General features: G+C 45.1%; 1 protein-coding gene across 1 annotated transcript in view; it reads left to right on the top strand.

Moving 5' to 3' along the window:
* The window catches only part of LOC149339925 (glycoprotein antigen BM86-like), a 28,127-nt gene extending 17,385 nt beyond the window's left edge, over nucleotides 1–10,742 (top strand). Inside the window, exons 13-18 of the mRNA XM_089548636.1 lie at nucleotides 4,039–4,209; nucleotides 4,714–4,786; nucleotides 6,656–6,711; nucleotides 8,124–8,238; nucleotides 9,520–9,559; nucleotides 10,553–10,742. Of these exons, the coding sequence (XP_089404762.1) occupies nucleotides 4,039–4,209; nucleotides 4,714–4,786; nucleotides 6,656–6,711; nucleotides 8,124–8,238; nucleotides 9,520–9,559; nucleotides 10,553–10,585 (488 nt within the window). The 3' untranslated portion in view covers nucleotides 10,586–10,742. The remainder of the gene's footprint in view (nucleotides 1–4,038; nucleotides 4,210–4,713; nucleotides 4,787–6,655; nucleotides 6,712–8,123; nucleotides 8,239–9,519; nucleotides 9,560–10,552) is intronic.
* The last annotated feature ends 12,655 nt before the right edge of the window (nucleotides 10,743–23,397 follow it).

The following is a 23,397-nucleotide window of genomic DNA, read 5'->3' as shown; positions in this document are numbered from 1 at the left end:
CACGCCATAACCACTGGCGACCGTACTGAAACAGTTATTGTATCGCAGAGCGCACGTAGGAAACATGGTTTCTGTATATTTATGAATAAGAGGGCCCAACAGTCATTGCGACCATGAAGGCATGGCACCTTCGTTGAATATTTCAGCGTCGTATAGAAACCATTGAGGAACTATTCAAATAGCCAATGGGCTTCACTTTGCAATATAGAAACTAATTTACATGCGCAAGATGCACGAGTCAGCTAAAGGTAAACTAATAAAATCAGATACACTGCCTTCATTGAAGAACAAGATAACACTGCCTAATAATGTGTATTACAGGTTTGAATGCGCTGGAAAAATAGATGGCGGGGTCGGTTCTCAGCTAAAATCATTCCAGTGCTGCGGATAGTGTGCCTCCATAAAAATATCAGGAATGAAATGACATTACATGAAAACTCTTCTATCTAGTCTCATGGCCAGAAAATTGAGAGCTTGCTGTAATATGTACAACTCCCTCCAATGTGGTATATTGACGCGGTAATGAACCTAGCAACCTTAACATAATCTGGCTCAAGACGGCAATAAAAATTCCACATAATCGAAGTATTGTTGAATGCAGACCGCACGAGTGTTGCGTTCATGTTAATATTAGCGTAGGCGTTAGCAAGACACAGGCCGCACCCGCCGTGATTGCTTGTCGACTTATTTGTGATGTGCGCAGGAGCGCAGGTTACGTGAACAGTAAGCGTCAAAATACTTAAGTCACCTTTCAGACATGATGTCGTTCGTCACGTGAACATTGAAAGGGGTATTGTACAGGCGCGGCCGTAAGTAAACGAAGCACGTTATTGCTTTCGAAGTGCAATAACGCTTTCTCCATTGGTAATGAAGAAGCGTTGTTTGTCTACAAGAAAGACCATCAACCTCCTCTACCAGCATGCGAGTACCAATGCGGGAAATTTCAATTAGGTGACGCCTGAAAAATATTCGAAGACATTTGCGTGCTCCGTTTACTTTTGTCCGCGCCTGTACATTGTGGAAAACGTCATTAGTTTCGGTCTTTCTTGCTCATTCCCGTCTACGTCCTCTGGCGCCATCCATCAGTTGTCACTGGTGAGCCTTCAGAACAAGTACACAATCGGACTTATTTCCGCGCCCTCAGTTGGCACAGTCGTTTACAGAGTATCTATATCATCAATATGAACTGAAAATTCGGCAGGGACACTTAAGGCTCCTTACGAGTGAGAATTTGAAAGCAGTAAAGAGCTGAGCCATGCTACGTTGGAGAATGACTGAGTCATTAGTCACGATTACGACTACGAGACGTGAATATGCATAACTTGTACAAGCTGTATATACCTAAAATTATACGTTACTTGTAAAATGCTGAGTCATGCTACACTGCAGAATGACTGTGTCATGAGTCATAACTTTCACACGTTACGTTAGGTAACGTATGAACGTCCTGCGTCCCGATATCATCTGATTTTCATGCCATGGAGGGTAAGAATTTTGTGCCATTCGTGAGTCATCACTTTCATACGTTACGTTACGCTATTCATGACTGTACATGTTCGGTTACATGAGTTGTGACATTGTACAACGGCGTTCTGACATCATCCTAATTTCGTGTCATGGACGGCGAAAGACGCCGGCTTTTGTGCAAGGGGTAGATGTCCTGTCGCGTTGAAAGATGCGAGACCTGGAGATGAGCCCCTGTGGTAACCACGACATAACTAGAGAGTAAAGATGCGGAGAAGCATTGACAGCGATTTGATAAGAACTGCCGAAGCAGGTAGCCGTGCTGCTGTGTAACTGTTCCTACTGTTCATGGTTGGTCTTCAAAAGTAACGCTAATCACAACTTCCCAATACACATAAGACCATGCCGTCAGCCTATAATTTCCTATGGAGTCGCGAAGATCGATTTTTTGAAGCAAGACATCTTCCTAACACTACCCTGCTTATAAAAAGTAAAAAAAGTTGTTATGTAGCCATAGTGTTTAAAGGATAACAAAGTTCCTTAACTTGCAGTAGATTAGGGACAAAGACAAAGAAGGAAGGTTGTTTGGAAATGGGCATTCGTTTCACTTACCTTAAATCGAGAGTAACCTAACGCATATTGAACCCACGATCTGAAATTGCACCCTTGCTTACAGTCAGGTTTTTTCCCGGTGCTAGAGCTTTTAATTTTTTTATCGTTTTCCCCTTGCTTTGTTCCTAAAACAAAGAGTTCCCGCCAGCACTGGGGTGGCATTTCCATTTTCATTAAATTTATTCATCCTCCTAATTTACGAAGAAAAATCAGAAAAAAAACTTCAGAAAAAAAAAATGTCAGGTAAACTTCATGCTGCCGACTTTTGATACATCAAAATTTTACGTTCGTTTTCACCGCCTGCGGCACAAGGCGCCTGAGACAAAAGTATCACTCCACCTGGCTTTGCAGCACCAGTCAGCGAACCCAGGGATGAGGACAAAGGTCCTGGGCTTTCGTATAAGCGACAGTTACTCTAAATAAACTAATAACAGCCTGTGTTCCAATATTTCCTCAGCGCTGTTGGGCACAGCGATTTTTTGTTTCACCTTCAAGGTGGCGAAAAATTAACGAGCACTACAGCGCATAACAAAGAAAAAAGGAATAACAAGTGACGCACACAGCAGTTATGTGTTTCTCTTCTTCATTAGTCCTACCTTGTGCGCTGTAGCTTCTTCAATCATAGATTCCTACCGACTAGCCCGCTCACCATTCTTGTTGGCCGGCATTTTTGTTATGTTTTTTCTGCTTTAGCTCTGTTGCAAACTTTTAATGCGACAGCATTGGACCACATAATGCGATTTCGAGTCCTGTGTTAGCCACAAAAGTCGCTGATTGGTAGAGAGGACGAGGACGCTACGAAGTCACGGGACTTGGTGACGTAATCACACCTGCCCACCAAAGTAGGTGGCAATTAAATCAATCAATTAAATTCAATCACATCGTCACCTGCTCATCGGAGCAGTGCGCATCATATGGTTTTGCGTCCTGGTTTAATCCCAAAAAGTCGTGATGTCACAAGGTGACGTGATCATGTCGCGAAAATTCAAAACTGAAAAACAAGGAAGGAGTGCGCAACCCGGAAAGCTTACTAGGGGACTGTCTCAACGCATGGTTATATAATAATAATAATTATAATAATAATAACAATAACAATAATAATAATAATAATAATAATAATAATAATAATAATAATAATAATCTTTATTCAGTATAATCTGAACATACAAAAAAAAAAACGGAAGCGCTGAAGCCACAAGTGGGCTTGTGCGGCGACAACCGGCAGCCGTGGCAATCTTCGCGCTACATCAGAGCTCCATCAGAGGCAAAAGAAAATTAAAATACGTAAATATGAAGAACACAAAAATTTTGGCACGGAAAGAATGAAAAAGCACTGATAAGATTTTAGTACATGTTAAAGATTCTCTAACGCTTGAACAGCAACACGCAGTTTTTTGCGGGTGGTTAAAGAAAATAAATCATCCGGTAATTCGTTAAAGATAGCTGGCACGTAATATTTTCTAGTTGCTTTGCCGTAGTGAGTGCGCACTCTCGTTTTATGATAGCGAGGAACATGTCTCAACGATACCGCTTTCGTATTTATGTGTCTGTATGCGCTATTCCAAAAATATTTCAGTACTACAATTTGTTTAAAAAGATTATCAAAAGAAGGCAAACCGGCTGCGGTAAAGACACTGTTGGGCAGATTTTCCTGCGGCAAGTAGAGGACGCTTGTAGCAATGTTTTTCAAAATCCCATTGAGACGACATTTCCATGTGAAAGAGCAGTTAAAAAAACATGTGTCCAAAGGAAGGTTCGAAGACAGTGACAACATTGTGTACGTGGTGAAAGAACTCTTACAGATACAAAAACGTGTAGCTGCAACGTTCCTACAAAACGCTGTCGCATTCCACTGTTAAGGTGGTTTAACCATCCCCCTAAGAATTGCTGTCATTCTGGTAGTTTTAAATGTGTATTCCTTTTCTCTTCCCGACACTCGATACTGATTCATTTTCGGAATAGATCCGAAGCCTGTGGACCTTTGCGACCTCTACCTGAGCAACACTGACGCTGTTTCCAAGGGTAGCCACAAGTGCGTCAGCGAAGGAGCCGGCAGATACACGCTGCAGTGTGCCCGCGGAAGCAGCACAGCCGTTGTTCAACAAGGATATCTGACGATGGAGCAGTGCGGAGGTAGGTGCGGTAGAGAAACTAAAGAGCCAGATAAGGGCGCCGGGCAAACCTTAAAACTTTTCTTCGTCTTACACATGCTACTTACTCATGCCGTCACTCCAGACGTGATGCCTGGTTTGTGAGGCAGCCGAGACAAGTTTCTGGCTGTACGTGGTTTAGCATCAATTCGGTACAGTGAAATTTCCGTCACAGTTGAATAAAAAATTCCAAAGACCAGCCAGATGACCTTCGAGGCTGTGAAGTTTGCAATTTCAATTTCTCACTCTGTTTGGTCTTGGCTTGACGTCGGTTCTATTTACAGTCACAAGGGCAGATTACGGCAGCGCACCTAATGTCTAACCTCAAAGACAAAGAAGAAAATCGGGAAGGCCCGTGTGCTTTTTTTTTTTTCACTTCACGAACGACGTTCCTCCTTTTACATGCAGTTCTACAGAATCGCATATACTTCAGTTTTCTAGATTACATGTGCGTTAGGGGCTCTGCGCTTCGTTCTTCTTATTGCAGAAAGCTGTCGGCCAAATCCATGCCGTGAGGACTGCATATGCGAACCTGACGCAACCACAGGACACAAGTGCACGTAAGTAAAAAGAGGTTGCTTAACTACATACACGGCTTTAAATTGTTCCCCGAGAATTCTTTAGTGGGAGGGTATAGGACGCTGATCCCCTCCAAGCGGTTAATTTTTTTCCTTATCACTTGTTTTTCTACTGTGATAAATTAACCGCGCACCCGAATTTTCCTAGTTTGTACCGGCCACCAAATGCCATAACCAAGCCGCACTGCTGTACTATGTGTTCTCCATTATGCTATTTCAGAAACAAGCAGTTTGGGCATACTCTTGCGCTGTCCTAAAACTGGCATCATAGATGGATAACATGTGCGCTGCAAAACAAAGAAATGACATTAGTAAATACCGCACACATTTCACTCATTGGAAGTTGGCAGTTCCTTTAAAGACTGAAATGTATAGGCAATTTATCAACGTATCAAGAACCTGTACACCACGATTCCCTTTTAGGGTAGGTCATCCAAACGAACGCCATAATATAAATAAATATTCATGACCCGCTACAAATGAATACGAATACTGCGCTCTTCAACTTCCTTCCTTTCAAGCCTTACACATTGTAGAGGGTTGACGACGACGATGAAGAGATGCACTATGCCACTAGTCGAAGGGTATGCGCCATTAAGCCTGAGGACATCTTTAGTAGAAGAAGGACAAAGACGACAGAGATCTCTCGCTAGGTCCGCTCGGCGCTGCTGGCAGCTATCCCGGCTGCCGCTATATTGAATTGAATTGAATTTATTTCTCCAGAACAACTGGAAGGATTTCCAGGCAAAAAGCTGCTTTCGCAGCTTGATATGTCTCCTTGTATCTACTTGTAAATATATTTTCCCCGCTACAATATCGTTAACACTGGCACACATTGAGTCAAGTAGCATTAACATATTTGAGGAAAAGCGTTTCTTCAGGACAAATGTCAGGTATTGCTGCAGCCTCAACACGCACTACGCGGCACACCCAGTTTATGATGTAATTATTTCTTTGTGACTAATGAATCAACTTGCTCCAAAGGAGCGTACATTAAGACTTTTAATCAGAAAGCACGGCACCCTGATCATTTTCCCACAATATTCTGCTCATTACTGGTTTCCCGATATTTTTAACATACTATAAGCTACTCGCTGTACAATTCAGCTTCTACATTACAAAATAATACATTATATATCTCGCTGCAGTGTAAAAATCTTAACTTGAGCGATGCTGTTACAGCTGAGGTTGCAGACAGGACCGCATCTGAGATGCTTGCCACAGCCCACGAGTAGGTGTGCGTAGACTGAAAGGTGACTTTAGTAGTATCCTATTTTCTACTTAACCAAATCGTTGGAAGTGCCTGCCCCGTCTACCTATGAGTCTAGAATTACAACCTCTACACAAATCGAAAATTTAAGTGCCAAATTTTGTTCACCCGTCTGTGTGTATCCAGGGTTGCTTCTCTGCAGCACATCTTTATTTTTTTTCTTATCAGTAACAAAAGTGACGGCACTCAGGCTATGGGGGAATTGTATATATTATTACGTAGCCGTTGGGGCTCGTATCCGAAAGGCTTTAATGGGGGTTGACCTGGACGGCACCGGAGAGCAAGCCAAGAGCACAGCACCCAGAGGAGGCCGAGACCGAACTTCTGCCTCTTTCGCTCGCCGGTGCACGAGACTTGCGAAGAGCAGCCGCCCAGCGGCTGCTTATGGACACGTGGCAATATGTGTATGCCTGTGGTAGTGAAGCTTTTATATTCTTACAGCTTGACGGAGCCCAATGCAACTTGCGCGCTCCATCTGAGCATTGATGAGGCATTACCCCCGCCATTCAGCCTTCTTCAGTCGCTTTTTTCTTCGCAAGAAGCAATACTACCGGATTATAATTTTTTAACTATATTTGCAGCTGCAGACCGGGCGTAGCAGAGACTACATTGCAACCGCAGTATGACAAAGCATTGGGTAAGTATTAAAGCCTCGCCTAATGCGGACAGTTCAGACTTGAAAATAATTATTCTGCAGTTACTCTATGCATGAATACATTTCCTCTTGTCATCGCAAAGTGAGCCTTACAGGGGCCTGTAAATTATCTCATATGCTTCGGAGATGGGTATTTCACTCCACCTTAAGCCAACGAAAATATCTTGTGACATGGCGCTCTTTGGCCGAAGATGCCCTTGCGACGTAAAAATTCACTATCATCATCATCAAATTACGTCATATAGAAGGCTCGCTTAGCCCTCGAGCCTAACCTGAAGCTAAGATTAAAATGTGAGGTAACAAAAATCTCATACTTATTCTAAAGCAAGTTGCGTTGACTACCCGGTTTCTTCGGTAAGTAAACGCAGTGCTTTTCATTTAATTTTCTTTTTGGCACTGCACAGAATACACTCAGTAAACAGCGTAATATTGCAATATATTATCTTTCGCTTTATTTTGCATCCAGATTGCAGATCCGAACACTTCACCTGTAGAAATTACCACGGCCTAATTACGATTAGAATTACCAGTGGAATTACTGATAGAATTACCAGTAGTAACTACCAGTAGAAATTCTCATGGCCTCAGGATGGCAGCATCAGCTCAGCGAGCAGAATCCCTGTTACTAAATGCTCAGCCATGTAAAATGGGCATTAAAATGTCGACGAAAAAAGAGCTTCTTGCACCTCTATCGAGATGCCTAGAGAAAGTGAGTTCAAACTGTGAACTGAATACGCGAGGCTCGCCATGCAAAGGCCATTTTGCAGTCAGAAATGATATACCGTGTGTTTTTCCAAAATTTTTTAAAAAAGGTAAATTGCTTTAGATTTATTTTAGCACTGGGGCTATATTGGAAGCTACGGTGGGCGCCAGGCAAGAGGAAAACTGCTTTAATTAGTTCGCTGATTAACTAAATATGTTAATGAACTTTTCTCATTTTTATTTTAAGGGTTATGTTGTATTCGCAGAATTGGAGATCGTCCTCCAAACAGTCCAACCGAGAAAAAACAATTTTAACTAAAAATTTTTCACGCACGTTACGAGGCGCGAAAAAGTCAACCTGGTAGGCATCTTCACACAGTAACTCAGTTTGCCTCTTACCTGGCGTCCGCCGTAGCCCTTAGTATAGCCCCAGCGTTAAAATAATCCTCATGGAAATTTACCTTTGTTTAAAAATTGTAGACCTTCTAAAAAAAAAACACGCGGTATATGTATCAACATGTCACTCCTGTTTTGTGCAAATCGTTTTGTTTATTGTTGCAATATTTTTGTCTTTAGTCTTGTATTTCTTTTTTAGTATTCGCTCACAACCATTTCGCTGTATAATGAGTGTAGGTCATGAAGGTATGTTTGATAATATGCAGTTGATCTCAACACTCGCCTATCATTTGCAGGCCCTGTGGCGGTAGCCAGGTCGGGTAGTGGCCGGGTTTGGGCAGGCGTGGCTATCGTGGTTGGCATCCTCATACCTGCAGTTGTAGTGATCGTCTTACTGATGAAACGCAAGCGGTGAGTCCTTGCCGTGTTGACTTAAAGAGCCAGATCAGGAGCCGTATTTTGTAAATAAGTTGATGCGATTTATCATTTTGCTTCTTTACGATTGGCCGGCCCTCCTTACATGCCTGATACAGTGACTAACATTGCTTTCTAGCTCTTAGCCCTGACGGCAAAGGCAGCCGCTGCCAATGGAGGAAGGGTAAAAATAAAAGAATTACATAAGCAATCGTTCCAAAACAAAGCACCAGGCTTGCCATTGTGAAAAAAAAACGATGTTTGTTAGTCTTTCAACAGTCGTTTTTTCTCCCGTTTGATTTTTGCAACAAAACATTTTTCATGTACGGTAGCTGTAGGATAGCTCTACCGAGAAGCAGTTTGTTGGCATTAATGTGGAGACTACAACTGGCGCCAGCCAATCAGAAACCGTGTGGTCAAATTAGCTCACAGTTGAGAATGGTGGGTGATCTTTCAGTGCGTTCTTCAGTCTGTCGCGAACAACCAGTCAGAAACCTAGAGGTCGAAGCTGATCGCGTTAATGTAGTGTGTGATTCACCAACGCATTTGTTAGTGACGAGCTGTTTTTTTTTTCTACGAGGGGTTCGATAGTTCAGCCATTGATTAGCCATCCAAAGGCGCAGCATCGAGATCAGTCCCACCAAATCATTTCTCGCAATAAGCCCAGGGGTGAAACTGTAAATTATTTTGCAGAAGGCCATAGCCATTGTTTTTCCACAACAGCACTATGTGCGACCTTAACGGAACATTGCGGGAATACGCTTCTTCATAAAAGAGCTTAGCTTACACAGTTAAAAACATTTTTTCTTGAAAACTTGGTCAAACCGTCACATGGAAGCGAGAAGACAGTTCGGCACGGAAGTTTCAGAATGCTGACCCCAGGGTGTTTCACCAGCTACTAAGAATCACTCCCAGGAGCAAATTATTTGCGCACCATAATAAAATCAATCACTTTCTATTAAAAATTTGCATCGAACAGAATTGCCCTAGATTTAAAACTATCTTACATATTTCATCACCTTGGTTAATTAATGAAACAACATTCGCCTTTTGGTTGCGGGTTGAATTTGCGTCATGTTAAATAAGGACAGCCTAGCGACGTTTTCCATAGTAGACACCTTTTTGAGCAGCTTGCACGTCTTGCTATCACGGCTAATCTAAAAAGGCAACTCTAATATCAATGGAGGCCAAAAGTTGGGTTGATAAAGGCACTTTATTTGCTAGACTTCTCACCTGATATTTATTGACGAAGTCGGTACACTAATCTCTTCTTTTCAGATCTGCCTCATTTGCACCGGATAAAAGAGCGGGCAGCAAGGTGAGAAAATCGGGCTCATACTTAATAAATAATCGCCATTTCATGACGGTAACAGCAAAATCATTGCCTGTGTCAGCTGTCACTGCGTGATTTAAAGGTTGAACGTTAGGGCAGTTTTCTTTGGACTAACAGCAAGAGATGCGAGTCATCACCACTTCAGCAGACAGAGTTGCGTATCAGCTATAGTTTGCGCTAGAAATCTCTGAGCAGCACTATACATTTTTTTTTATCGGCCCGTTCTCAAGCGCTGTCTTCGTGCAATCTTCATCTTTTGTTGCGTTCCTGAAGCTTTTGTTGCGTTCATGCAACCTTGAGTTTGAAGAATAAAGTCACAGTTATATAAAGTTGTGCAGCTGATAACATAAAAACTTCATTCGAAGAGATGGCACAGTATTTTCACCTTACAGCATGCATGAGAGCCTCACTGAGAAAATAATAATGAAGAAATTGATTTCAGCCCGTCGCAGTGGCTCAGCGGTTAATTCGCTCGTCTACTGAGCCTGAGTACCCGGGCTCGAATCCAACCGCGGCTGCCGCGTTTCCATGGAGGCGAAACTCAAAAGGCGCCCGTGTGCTGTGCGATGTCAATGCACGTTAAAGATCCCCAGGTGGTCGAAATTATCCCGGAGACCTCCACCACGCTACCCCTTTCTTCCTTTCTTCTTCCACTCCCTCCTTTATCTCTACACTTAAGGCGCGGTTCGGGTGTCCACCGAGATATGTTAGACAGCTATCGCGTCATTTCCTTTCCTCAAAACCAATTTTCAATTTTCAATGTCATCTGGTTTGTCCCACTTGACGAGAAGGAAAACTGGACGGTCATTGTACTTCTGAACGTTACGAACCTCCTCGCATTCATGACAATCACCATTAAACCATCAGCACTAATCGAAAGTCGTGGGCTTCCACCGTTAGTATACTACTCAGAAATTGAACGGAACTAATGATTATCCTTATCTTTTGCTCTCCTTCAACTATTTCTTTCTTTTTCAGGATTTTCAGCGCATTCCGAACGAGGAGTGCTGATTGCTGCCAGTGCCTCAACAGCAGTTCGCCATGGCTGTTCACAATTTTATTTAACAAAGAAAAACTGAGCGATGTGATTTTCTGGAGAGCGAAAAACGTACTTAAAAATACAGTCAAGCAACACTGCAGTTGCTTTGAAATAAAATATTTCATCGTATATTGGTTCTTTGTCTTTTTAGGGAGACATTGCTCCCAAAAAGAGAAATCAGGGCATAAGTTTGAGGGCTTCTAGCTGCACTTTTTTTTCTTTTTTTTCTTCCAACAAAGGTGGGATGTATTGTGACCTAGGCAGCTACAAGTACCTCTTTTTTTTTCGTCTTAAAAGGCGACGCGCTTTAGAGTACTTGAAACACCTAATCTTTCTGAACACATTTTCAAACCCTTCCTATGGTACGGCTTATTACCGTATTGAATTTTTTTCTCTAATGTATGAACATGCTGGCGATTGATTGCCCGTGGACGAAGGTTTGTCCCTTATAACAAGTTCTTTTCTACACAAAACCATCTAGTGGCATGGCGGATATACCTTATCCTTATGACAGTCCACAGAAGGCACTAAAAACGGGGGTGTCCTAGACCGGTTCCGGATGCTGCCGTATGGATAGTACATCTATTCCAAAAATACTAAGCGAGACCCACAACAATGCAGCTTGGTCATGAATTGACTGAGGAGTCAATTTCAAATGCAAAATATGCACATGCAGTTCGTGTGCTTTAAAGGATACTGAGGTAGTTTGTCAATCTGCTAATCTTATAGGGTTATGAAGTGGACTCGTTGTTGACCACCTTTGGCAAAAACACTGCCGCAGTCACCAACTGAAAGCGTGTTGTTCAAATCCTCCACATCCCGCGCGAGCGCATGAGAGGAGAACAGCGGAGAAAGAAACTTCGTCCTCGAAAGCCCACGCGACGTCACGTTGAGGAGCCGAGAATACTTCATTTCACCGAGCAAGCGTTTTGCCTTGTGTTGCGTGGGCTGTGGGCGCACAGAACGTGTCAGCTGAGCTTGAGCATGAGGCTCAAGACGAGGCACTGCTCTGCGTTCGGGTGCATGAACAACCCTGGGCTCTGTAGTCTTCCACTGCTTCCCGCAAGATCAAAAACTCGCCGTGCAGCTGGTCGCTGCTATGAAGAGGGGGAATTGCAAGCCGGTGAAATTGAGCGTACTCAGCTCGAAACTCTTTTGTAGGACCGGCTGCATGCAGAACTTGTCCCTAATGCGATATCTAGGGATTTCTGTTAAGAAGGCATGACTTAACCATGACACGATTAATTCGATTTCCTCGCGTATGAATATGAGACGCGTGTCACCATCTCTGAGACGCGCCTGTGCTAAAAGAGGAAACCTTAGTAAAGGCTTCTACTTCGACACTAATTTCATTACTTTGCGAGAGTTCAGGTTTCTTTGTGTGTGGAGATTTGCGTGAAGTGTGGACAGCGGTCAGACCACGTAGAGTGAGCCTGGGACGGACAGACAGCTTCAGCGGTTGGCTTGATCTGCGTGTCTTCTTTTTTCATGCAACGGGACACACTAGAGGCCTGTGTGCTAATCGTCACGTGCATTTCCCATCAGCGGCATGATTATTCGCGTGCGGACAGGAGTGACACAGAAGTGCTGTCCGGACAAGAGTGCGGACAGCAGTGAGCAGAGCTTACTGTTGTGTCGGAGGTCGTAGTGGCTTTGCGAGACATTTTCCCGTATCATTATTTCTTTTTCCCCATCTCTGACACAGTTCTTGTGGTTATCGCTGATTTCAGTCGCAAACGTGAGCAAAAGAACGCGTCATTTTCAGGCGTGCTGTGCCCACCATTGCCAAGACTGGGAGAGAAGCTCCAGCAGCTCTGCTTCACCCGAGCTGCTGGCCACCCTCCCTCCCTCCCGCGCGCGCGCGCGCACGCACACACACACACACACACACACACACACACACACACACACACACACACACACGCACACGCACACGCACACGCACACGCACACGCACACGCACACACACACACACACACACGCACGCACGCACGCACGCACGCACACACACACACACACACACACACACACACGCACGCACGCACGCACACACACACACACACACACACACACAAAGTACCTTAAATCACTCTCCGACTCTCGACAATACACTTTACAGCGTCGTATCAAAAGAAGAGATAATAGCGAAGCAGCAGTATGGTTTTCAGAAGAAAGTTTGTGGTAACTGCTTTTCTAAATATTGAAGAAAGACTGGTAACTAAAGTGGAAAAACATATTTACATGGTGCGCACATTTTTAGATATTAGAAAAGCATTTGGTTCGATTACAGAGGACATATTATACAGTAAACTTTATAGCTACAGCATTCGCGGAATCGCGCTTGACTTAATTAAAAAGTATTCACAAAATCGGCATCCGTTTGTAAAACTGACAACTTGTCGTCAAATTCCGAGTTAATACAGTACGGCGTGCCCAGCGATAAAGCTTGAGTCCTCTTTTATTTATTTTGTACGTGATGACATTGTAGCTGTATATCTATTAAACTTATTTCCATAGTTATTTGGAATGGCTTGTAATTGCGAAGTCAATACCCAAGTATAAAAAACAGGTAAAACAATGTTTCTTAAGCAAAACATAACATCAGCCTTTTTCTAATGTATGCTGGGTTGTCTTGTATCTTGAATACTTCGAAAACAATCCAGAGAATGCCCGACTACGCCCATTGCAGGACATAGGTCTTTCCCATATCTCTCCAAATAACCATGTCTTTTGTCAGCTTCAGCCACTGTAACCTCGCAAAATCCTTCATCTCATCCACCCACCTAATTATCTGTCCTCCTGTTAGGCTTCCCTTCCCTTGGAATCTAGTCTGTTACCCTTAAGGACCATCAGTTATCTTACCTTGGCATTACATGCCCTGTCCAAGCCCATTCCTTCCCCTTGATTTCGACTAGAATGCCATTAACCCGTGTTTGATCCCTGACCCACTCTTCCCTCTTCCTTTCTCTTCACGTTACACCTGTCATTTTCCTTTTCGTAGCTCGCTGCCTTTTCGTTAGCCTCCACGTTACTGCCCCATAGGTAAGTACCAGTAAGATGCTCTGTTATATACTTTTCTCTTGTGGGATACTAGTCAACTGCCATTCATTCATTCATCTGAGAGAACGTGCCAAATGCACTCCACCCCATTCCTTTTCTTGTAGTTATTTCGCTCTTGTAATCCTTATCTGCAGTCACTACTTGACCTAAGTAGAAGTGTTCACTTAACACTTAGAGCACTTAGCTACCAACTGTAAACTGCCGTTCCCTTCCGAGCTGTTGAACAATAGTTTGGTTTTCTGCATACAAATTTTTAGACCCACAGTACTGCTGTGCTTGTCTAACACATTGACCATGTTTTGGAGTTCATCTCCATAGTGACTTAGCAACGCAATGTGATCAGCGAATCGCAGAGAATGATCCGGCTGTCACAAGTAGGCTGTCTAAATTGAACTGAACCCTATGCTTTTTGTTATTGCTAAGATATACAAGCTGTATAATGTATTGGTCAAATCAGGTCTCACTATGCATTGTTTATGCAGTCTATGTATGCTGTAAAGGTGATTACTACTTCTTTATGGTTTCTTGTCTCTCACGCGAACGACTACAGTGCATCCAGTGCGGCGATGTATTCGGAGACGAGGCCTCATCAGGCGTACACCAAACGCCGTTTGGCTCGTCGACCGTGGCAGTACCTTGTAAGTTCAGGAGGGAATATGTTTGGGCTTGTTGGTTCATCGTTACACAGAAAGCATGGCACTGTACCTACAGAGCACCAGGCGCGGAGAGGACAAGCTCTTGTCCTGTCCTGGCCTCGTCCTCTGTAGTTACTGCGCCATGCTTTGTGTTTAACCCTCTAACTCATCGGCGAATGCTGCTCTAGCGCTATACACTCTAGTTCTGTCAAAATAAATAAACAGAATAAAAATATTTGCTATGCCTAAGCGGGCGCGACGAGTCCACGCCTCCCGACATTGCCGCGATGTGTGTTAGCAACTGGTACGCTACATTACAATTACTCTTCGCTATGCCCGGCTGTAAGAACTCACTGTGGTTTGCAGTTCACCAAGGTGTCGATGCAAATGTCGTGTATGCGGCGCCTTCAGCGAGTCACTGCCGCTGCAAGCTTTCCTTGTGCAAGTGTCCTACGCTGCGGTTGTTGTAGTTTGTGTAATGGCAGTATGGATTGCTTCACTCTTTTAAAGCGCTACCTCTTTATGCAAAGGTTTCCAGGAAAGACGCAGTAGTATTTGTGGACGGAATGTGTCCGCGGCGAGCGCCAAAGACGGCGGCACGCGTGTTTCTCCGCCGCCGCGCCCGTGTTGAAAGAAAACAGCTATAACGGAACTGCGCGCAACGCAACTGCTAGACTATGAGGGGAAACGAATAATGAAATAAACAGCCAACAAAAGTGAGGAAAAGTTATAAAATAGTCCCTGCACGCGTGGCGAAGAAACGCCGACTAAAACCACGACCCTTCTAATGATCAGCGCCTCAGCAGCTCAGCAGGGAGCCGCAGGTTTCGACGCCGCGCCCTGCTCTTCGAAGAGGCCGCCACGATGCAGCGTGTGAGTGGGACTCCTGTCGACTTCATTGCACCGTCCGAAACCGTAACAGTACACGCGGCCAGGCAGCTGAAAAGGGGCCTCCGGGGGAGGGAGGAGACGCTCAGAACCTTTCGAGAACGGTAGCTGTTGTCCTGCTATGTTCAGTCCCCGCGCGCTGGCTTTCGCAGAATTCGGATACACCGAGGACGGCGAACCTGGAGCAAGTCCGGAGCATTTACCAAGCATTTAATCGCCATTCATTTTAACGCAACAGCGCTAAATACCCTATTCACCAGAAAATCCAGTGTCGGCGTTGTGAGGCTTCCGAGCGAGAAATAACGGGCATGGCCCTGGCAGGGGCTCTCCAGAGAGCGACCTGGGAGGCAGGTCGGCCACCTATGTCACGTGACGTTGCGGCGTTTTCACTCCTGCCTACCGGATAGGAAGCAAACTGCCCACCGTGGCAGGTGGCAATTAATGACTGGCCGCTTGGGAAGAGTAACCTGGGTAGCACAAGGCCCACCGCTGGGAACACCTGCGATCGCAGGGCAGTGGCGCATCGCTCAAACGTTGCACCACTGTGCCAGGAGGGGTGCGAGGACTCCCAGGTACCTATGAATGCAGAATAGAGAGTTGCGTTCTGCATATATAGGAATTACCTCTTTACACTATTGCGTTATACCCTGAAGGCAAAGCTTAACTGTCCCCTCAGGTTTTTTTTTTTTCCTCGCTAAGCATTCATTCATGTCACGTTAGTCTGACAGCATGATGAAAAGTTTGGTTTATTGGTTAGGTTTGGTTTCTGGGGGTTAAACATCCCAAAGCGACTCAGGCTATCAGGGACGCCGTAGTGAAGGGCTCCGGAAATTTCGACCACCTGGGGCTCTTTAACGTCCACTGACATCGCACAGTACACGGGCCTCCAGAATTTCACCTTCATCGAAATTCGACTGCTGCGGTTGGGACCGAACCCGCGTCTTTCGGGTCAGCACCCGAGTGCCATAACCACTGAGCCACCGCGGAGGCTTCTTGATGAAAAGTGTCCGATGATTTATGCGCACTGCAGTCTGCACCGTTGCGAGCAACGGTACAACCTTTTTTCGTCAGTAGGACCACAGCTAATGGCTCATATTGCAAAGACAACCAGAAGCGAGTAGCCGTATATCAGGAATGGCAATAACCAGGCAAAGAAGGACCGGCCGCAGACACTTTAGCTGCAAAACGTTCCTTTGTGAGCAACTTGACGATTTAGGTGCCTACGCGAACAAACGCTCGATAAATAAGGACCTTGTGCATTTGCTTCTCTTTTCAGAAAGCCCGTAGGTCAAACCACGACCACGAAATCGAACAACGGCCTTTCACTCGGATTCGCGCTGTAAAACTGGGTTTGTAGCCTTATACAGCGGTAAACAAGAAAAAAAGGGTCATTAGAGACAAGGGCTGCACCTAAAAGACAAGATCTGACTCGCTTCTTATTATCACTGCAATTTGGAGCACCAATTTTTAGGCAGAGAGCTAGACGGTCCTTTTCTTTCAATCGTGCGATATGACTTGCAAATGTTTTTTGTTCTTTTTCTTTTTTGCCAAAAAAATGAAATCATCAGACCTTAAACGAACACCACGAGGGAGGATTATTGTAGCAATTTTTTTCATAATGCTTTTGTCACTCTGAAATGCGCAGCTACCTCCGTTGAAGAGGTAACTACAACGAATCATGCGATTCGACAGCTGCAGTCTCAAAGGCTGAGATTACTAACGCAAAGAAGCTGAAGAGAACTCAATCATGGAAAAAATCCACAACATACAGCCCCAGTATGTTATAAAGTAATAAAACAGATAACTGGGCATATCTTCCTTCAGAAACTTGGCCCACTTTTTTTCTTGTGTAAATAAATTTTTCGATATGCACACAAATTACAACTGAACTTCCTTCGAGTGCATTTTCAAGTCTGCTGTGCACTAAGGTAAGTTGGGTGATTTCGTATCGATTCATTGTAGCAAACAGTGCAGAAGATCACGGTCAGGAAAACAAGAAGTAAACAAGACAAGCTCTGAAATAATGCCCGTCGTACAAGAAATATGGCTTAGGACTACGTTTTCTGCGCTGTTTAGCACAACAAATTCGTCTCTGCCTAAGATAGTTTCTTTGTACAGCCTTTGTCGAAAGTGTGGAGGCCAAGGGGTTTGCTTCTGGGTCAGGGAAACATTGCAAACCTTAAAGAAAGCATTTCGTTTGTTGTGACCGCAAGCAGACTGTAGGAAAGTTTCAGGCGATGACTGAGTTAAAGCAGCAGAAGAACACGATTTAGTGAGACTGCAGCTCAGTGCTCTGCTATCCCAAACTTACCCACGTGTGGCGATGTTTTTTTTTTTCTCCCACTCTAAATAAATCCTGTCTGTTGGCAGTGGTGTATTTATAGGGTGGGAAGGGGACAGGGGGAGGGGGGGGGGGGGGGGGGGGGGGGGGGGGCGTTTACAGAAGCAGAAAATATTCTGCAGGAGAAGCACACGAAAGGCATTTTTTTTCGGCGCTGAGAGACCAACAAATCCGTTGAATAGACAGCCGTAAATATACCCCTGACTGCCGGCAACAATTCATCCTTGAACATGTACACATTGTCACCGAAAACTTCTTTCTAGCAATATTATTCAAGTGGAGGCCACCTCCCGACATTGGGACAAATCTCACCCCTTTCCTGGTGAAATCAACAAGTGCATGATTGGAAGATGTGTACGTCAACAGGCGCAGACACTGGCAACGAGTAAAACCAATTGCTTTTGCTCGGAAATATTCAGTCTCTGTTTAAATACTTTTAAGCCACCCAGGCAACGGTGGTCTGTCCTCTTGTTCATTTAATAAACAGACGGGCGCTGTTCAGTCGCTCTCACCCTAACGAGTCTCAACGGCTAAACAAAAAGCTAAAACGTGCCGAAAACATAAGACGGTCGGCGACTGCGCAAGGAGTCCTGAGGGAGAACAAAATGAGAAAGAAGGGAAGAAGCACGGGTCGCCATAGCGCCAAAGGCGAACCTGACGCTACTCTTGGCGTGTCGGGTGCTGCGAGGCTCGTTAGCCGGTGAGCTGGCGCCGTAATAAGCGGACATATTGCGCTGGGAAAGTGAGAGCAGGAGGCAATGCGAAGCTGCTAAAGGAAAGGGAGAGCAAACAACTTCAGTAGAAAGATGTTTAGGCTAACTCGCCTAAGTTCACATAAATTATGACGCCAAAGCCAGCAAAGGAGCAAGACGGTGTGTCCCTTTGTGTGCGCAGGCGTCAGAAAAAAGGGGCGAGCAGTCGAAGACGCTCGCAGCTCCTTTTGAGCGTTTCTTGTTCCTCTGTTTTTTCTTGTTCTGTTTGTTCCCTTTCTTCTTTTTCGGTCGCCGACACACCGACAGCAGACCTGTGGTCGCTACAGCGAGTACGAAAGATAGTGAAGTAGCGAAGGCGTTCGGTTTCTCAGAGAAAAACCGTTTCGAATGGCTCCGCAAAGTAAGTGTGCCGCTTACTTGTGCCCGGCGCTTTTATCTTCTCGGTCCGTGCATTTGTTATTTGTCGTGCTGTCTTTCTACTCAAAATGGAAATGATGTGTTTTCTATCATGAACACTCTTTTTTTTTGTCATCCTCTCTCCACCTGAAGCATGAACTCTCGATTTTTAATGCAGTGATCACCTACTGTACAGTCATAATGTGTTTTGATTGCTGCAGAAAACGTGTTTTTTTGTATTTAAAAGGCTTGCGGCGAGCAGATGACCGAATAAAAATTTCCTGATCACAGCCCGGCTACAGGACCTCCTTAAAGTGATTCTTTCAAATTAGTGTGCGTTTTTTACTGTTTTCAATGAGGCATTCAGAAAGCATAAATTCTGACTCTTCCCCTCAATCTTACACTTGGTTAAACTATTTCTCTAATTGACCATTGAAAACAAGTGGGCTTCAGATCGAGTGTTATCTACGTTACCCCAGCAAGGTATCACACAGACCTTTAAAATGACAACAAACAGTGCTGATTACGATATAGTACTTCACTATTACATGCGCACCCATTTCCAAGTTTATTTCTCTTATCTTGTAAGGAAATGTAAACTAAATGTTACAAACAAGTCTAAAAAACATACAGGCCATAAGGCATGCTGCTTCGGAAAATTTATTCAACTCCCCCTCTCTTAAAAGGCCTAAACTGAGGGAGGGTCGTCTCTACCTCCGAAAAGCCTTAGTTAAAGTAGGCTGTCCAGTCATAAACCAGGGTTCAATAAGAGCTGGCTGGCTTACGCACATCACGCTGCCATGAATTGCAGAGTTGTACGGCTAACAGCAACTACTACAGGCAGTCTCGAAAATCTTTCCGTCTCTGCAGCAAGTTAAAAGTTCGCAATAACAGCCATTGAGAGTGGTCAATAAACAGAAGCTGGATATTTATCTCCAGAAAGGCTAACATAAGGATCGATAATCCAAGTCACGATTTCATCGTATTGGCAGCCTGGCGGGACTTCTGACAAGTATTACAGAAAGAGCTTTCAGGCTTTAATAGTTAAGCTGCTCTGAGTAAAAACTAGCGGATGATCCAAAATGTTTGCCGCCTACCGGTCGCTTTTGACTCTAGCTAGCTGAGTGCTCGAGTAAGTCGGGAAGAAAGCGCGCTACGTTTTGACTCTCTCTAGGGTCCATGACTTTCTTTCAACAGGTGGAGTTCTTTCCAGACAAGCCCCACACGCGACCCATAGGGAACAAGCTTTTCGCAGCTTTTAGCTAAAAGAAGGGCGCCTTTCATCAGCAGAGGCTCCAGGTACGGGGAGGTCTTTATGCTTGTTGCCTGTGAACGCACTCCACCTGCGAAGCGATGCTGCTCAAAGACGCCGCGGCCGCTTAAAATCTTTTCTCGGAGCTCCCTGTATGCGGCAAAATAAACACGCCCGCAGACCTGTACCGACCTGTACAAATTATATTCATCGTAACGCCGTCTCACCTTCGGGCTTTAGTCGGTAAACGATCGGCAGCGTTCCTTGTAGTCTGGTATGGGCCAGGAGATTCATTGCGAGCTCCGTACACATGCTGAGGTCACGACGCGGCCGATTCCGTGATTTGCTGCCTTCGGATGAGAAGCAGCAAGGCTGCGAACGCGACGAGGAGACCCAGCTGGTCAACTGCGGCCCTCCGGCTCCGCAACCTTCGGTCCTTCCTGAAAGTGAGCCCAGAGCAACCTATTGGCCGCAGATGAAAGCTAGACAGGCGCCTTCGGAGCAGTCAGTGTTTCTATTTTATTGGAAGCGATATCTTGGCGTCTAAGAGGCATGTATGCACAATAAAAATATATAACACATCAGTACATCTGAGCGTCTTACAGTTCACTGGCCCATAATATGCCATCGAAATGCTGCCTACAAAGCAAGCGCTTTACACCGCGATTGGGCGTTTTTAACCGCACTGTTGGGGATCCCCACTCAGATGCATCGCTGGCGGCAAATTGCGGAGAGGAATCGAGAGAACTCCGAACATATACTAAGTTTCTGCATACTACACAGTCGGACTTACTGCCGAAAATACTTCGATTTTTCTGCATAACGCTTTTTTTTTATTACTCGGTGAATGTAGCGGATTTTAAAGTAATGTGCTCAATACAGGATGGGCACTTTCTATGCATACGAGAAAAAACGTCGTCCTAAGTACTTTCGTGTGGGTATGCTCCTCGTGCATGCTGTGATTCACGTTGTTTCTTGTTTTTATTATAGTACCTTCTTATTGTAAAGCACACCCTTAGCAAATATTACAGCAATGCAGGGGTCCCTGCTGAAGTCATGTTCTCCAACAGAGTGTACTGAGCTTCTTGTTCGTCCTTGTTGTACCAGGTGGCGCCACAGATTTGTTCGGGAGAACGTAGTATCCGCTGGAAGATTTTGCGCCTACAAGAGAAGCGAGACCAAATACAGATCCCGCAGCTTTTCTCGCGTCTACGCATTAAAATGTCGGACGTAAGAGGGGTGGCCAGCTTCTGGCGGACGATTTGTGCGTGCCGAAGCAGCGGGCTTGTCAAGCAGCCGCGGTATGCGCCCTAGGCTGACGAGTGTAACGCCACAACCGCGAGTTGCTCAGTGAAAGTGCTGGCTTCATTGCCTGCATCGGCGCAGGGCTCCGTTTCGAGCACGGTGCGTTTTCTCAAAGCGTCGCTTTACATGTAGCCGAGTCCATTCAGCCGAATACGCCTTCGAGAAGCGGACAGCGCGCTGTTTTCAAAAGCCGGCGCTTCACGCAAGTGTGTTGCGTGTGAAAGTTAAAAAAGAAGGATGCCACACCTACATGCGGCGAAGAAATCTCTGATTGGTTCTTTCAGCTCTCTCTGTGCTCAAGTGCGCTTCCTGTAGACTGCCAATATTTTGTTGGCTTTTGAGTTCTCACTTAAATGCTACAGCTCGGACGGTTAAAGTTCTGTTTCTTCGGCACCCTGGCTCGAGAGGTGAGTGCTGGAGGATGGCTGACGATGGGTTATTTTTGCTGCTCTCTTCGTTGTATAGTGGTTACAGCGCACAGCTTAACGAGAAGACGTTCCGATTACATTGCTGCGGGTTTGGCTGTTACTCAGAGTGAAGTTAGGTTATATGGAAACAGCTAAGATAAAGTGCATGATCCCCCCCCCCTCTCTCTAAATTTTTCCGAGCACTGTGTGAACGGAACTTAACAATGAATTTCACAAAAGCAACCAACTACATAGCTTCTCATAGTATTGCTGTGCGCCGTCAGCCATACATTTTGCACAGGTGACTTATTTGAGAACTGCTCTCCTTTTTCTGGTTGGGAACAACTGGTGACTGTCTACTCTACCTTCAGGGTCACTAGGCAATGTCTGTCCCCGGCGCTAATATTGAAGACGGTAGTGACGAATCAATGAAAAAATTTATTGACGTTATAACCCTTTTTAAAAATGCGTTATATATGTGCGATAGCACTTTTCCGCCTCTTTGAAGCCCTGTCCGGCTGTGAAGAAACCTGCTGCGAAGTTTTGGCGAACGTGGTTTGTTGACACCTGATAACATACCTGCAATGTCCGAAGACCACAGATCTTCACTGTATTTTTCCATGTGCGACTGTGGTTAACAACGCTCTTTTGAACAGTACCAACACTGTTTTGGATCGGTAAAATAATTTTAGAAATAGGGAACTCCTTGTACTGTAGACGTGCTCTGAAAGACTAGAACTATACGTTTTTGTTTTTGTTTTTTTTTTACCAGTCGTGACCATGTTTGGCAGGGTTGCTAAAGGTAATCCACACTCGTTTTCCAACCGTTCTACAAAGTGAGGATGTTTTCAAGAATCTTTGTTGAAGTCTCCCACTAACATTATGTTTCGTTTCTGAAATGCAATGGAAGGCACTTTGAAAACCTTGCGTTTCAGTAGCATTTGGCTACCAGTAAGCGTTCACTACAACCAAATTGTTTGGAAGCCGCATGGCACACATGTCCCCGTATTCGAGCTCTTCACTGTGTAATTCAATTTCCTGAACTGCCTTCAGTACATTGGTACAGGAGTACATGGAAACTAGCGGCTTTCTTTTCCTGCCTCTTGGACCCGCAAACGAACGTGAAGCCGGCGGCGGCGTGCACCTACAGAGTGAGGCAGTTATGCGCCTTTTCTTTTCACGATACCAGCGGATTTGGCTTGGAAAACTTTATTAACGGCTTGAGTAAGACGTGGATTAGTTTATCTTGCTAGGTGGTCGCCAGTGGAGACTGGCGGCGTCCTCTTGGGCACTTGTTACGAACTGTACTTGTGTTTCCAGTTCGGACCTGAGCAGCAAGGTCTCCCACGGGTCCGGGTACGCGAGCCTCTGAAGTGATATTGGTGAGGGATTGTCGGACAGTCCCAGAAGATGTGGTCTACGGTGGCTTCGCGGCCGCATTTGCTCCACTCCGGTTTAAATCTATCCGGGTACGACGCGGCGGTCGAATTTCGATGCAGGCTAAATTCTAGAGGCCCGTGTACTGTGCGATGTCAGTGCACGTTAAAGCCTCAGTCACTTTAGGACGTTAAGCCCCCACAAATCATAAACAAACCATATCCGAGTACACATGGCTTAGAACAGCGGGGAAGGTTTAAACTTCGTTGATTTTGAGGAAAGAAAAAGTGCATTACTGGATCCCTGGGCCAGTGGAAATCTCGACCGCGCTTTGAGCTGCGTGGCGGTAGTGACAGAGAGATGTGCGCAGCATGCGTTGGCGTAGACAACATTGTGGCAGAAACGCGGCA

The sequence above is a fragment of the Amblyomma mixtum genome, chromosome 6, assembly GCF_055824585.1.
Source record: "Amblyomma mixtum isolate Tamu chromosome 6, ASM5582458v1, whole genome shotgun sequence".
Taxonomy (NCBI): Eukaryota; Metazoa; Arthropoda; class Arachnida; order Ixodida; family Ixodidae; genus Amblyomma; species Amblyomma mixtum.
This window is presented reverse-complemented; position numbering and strand designations above follow the sequence as displayed.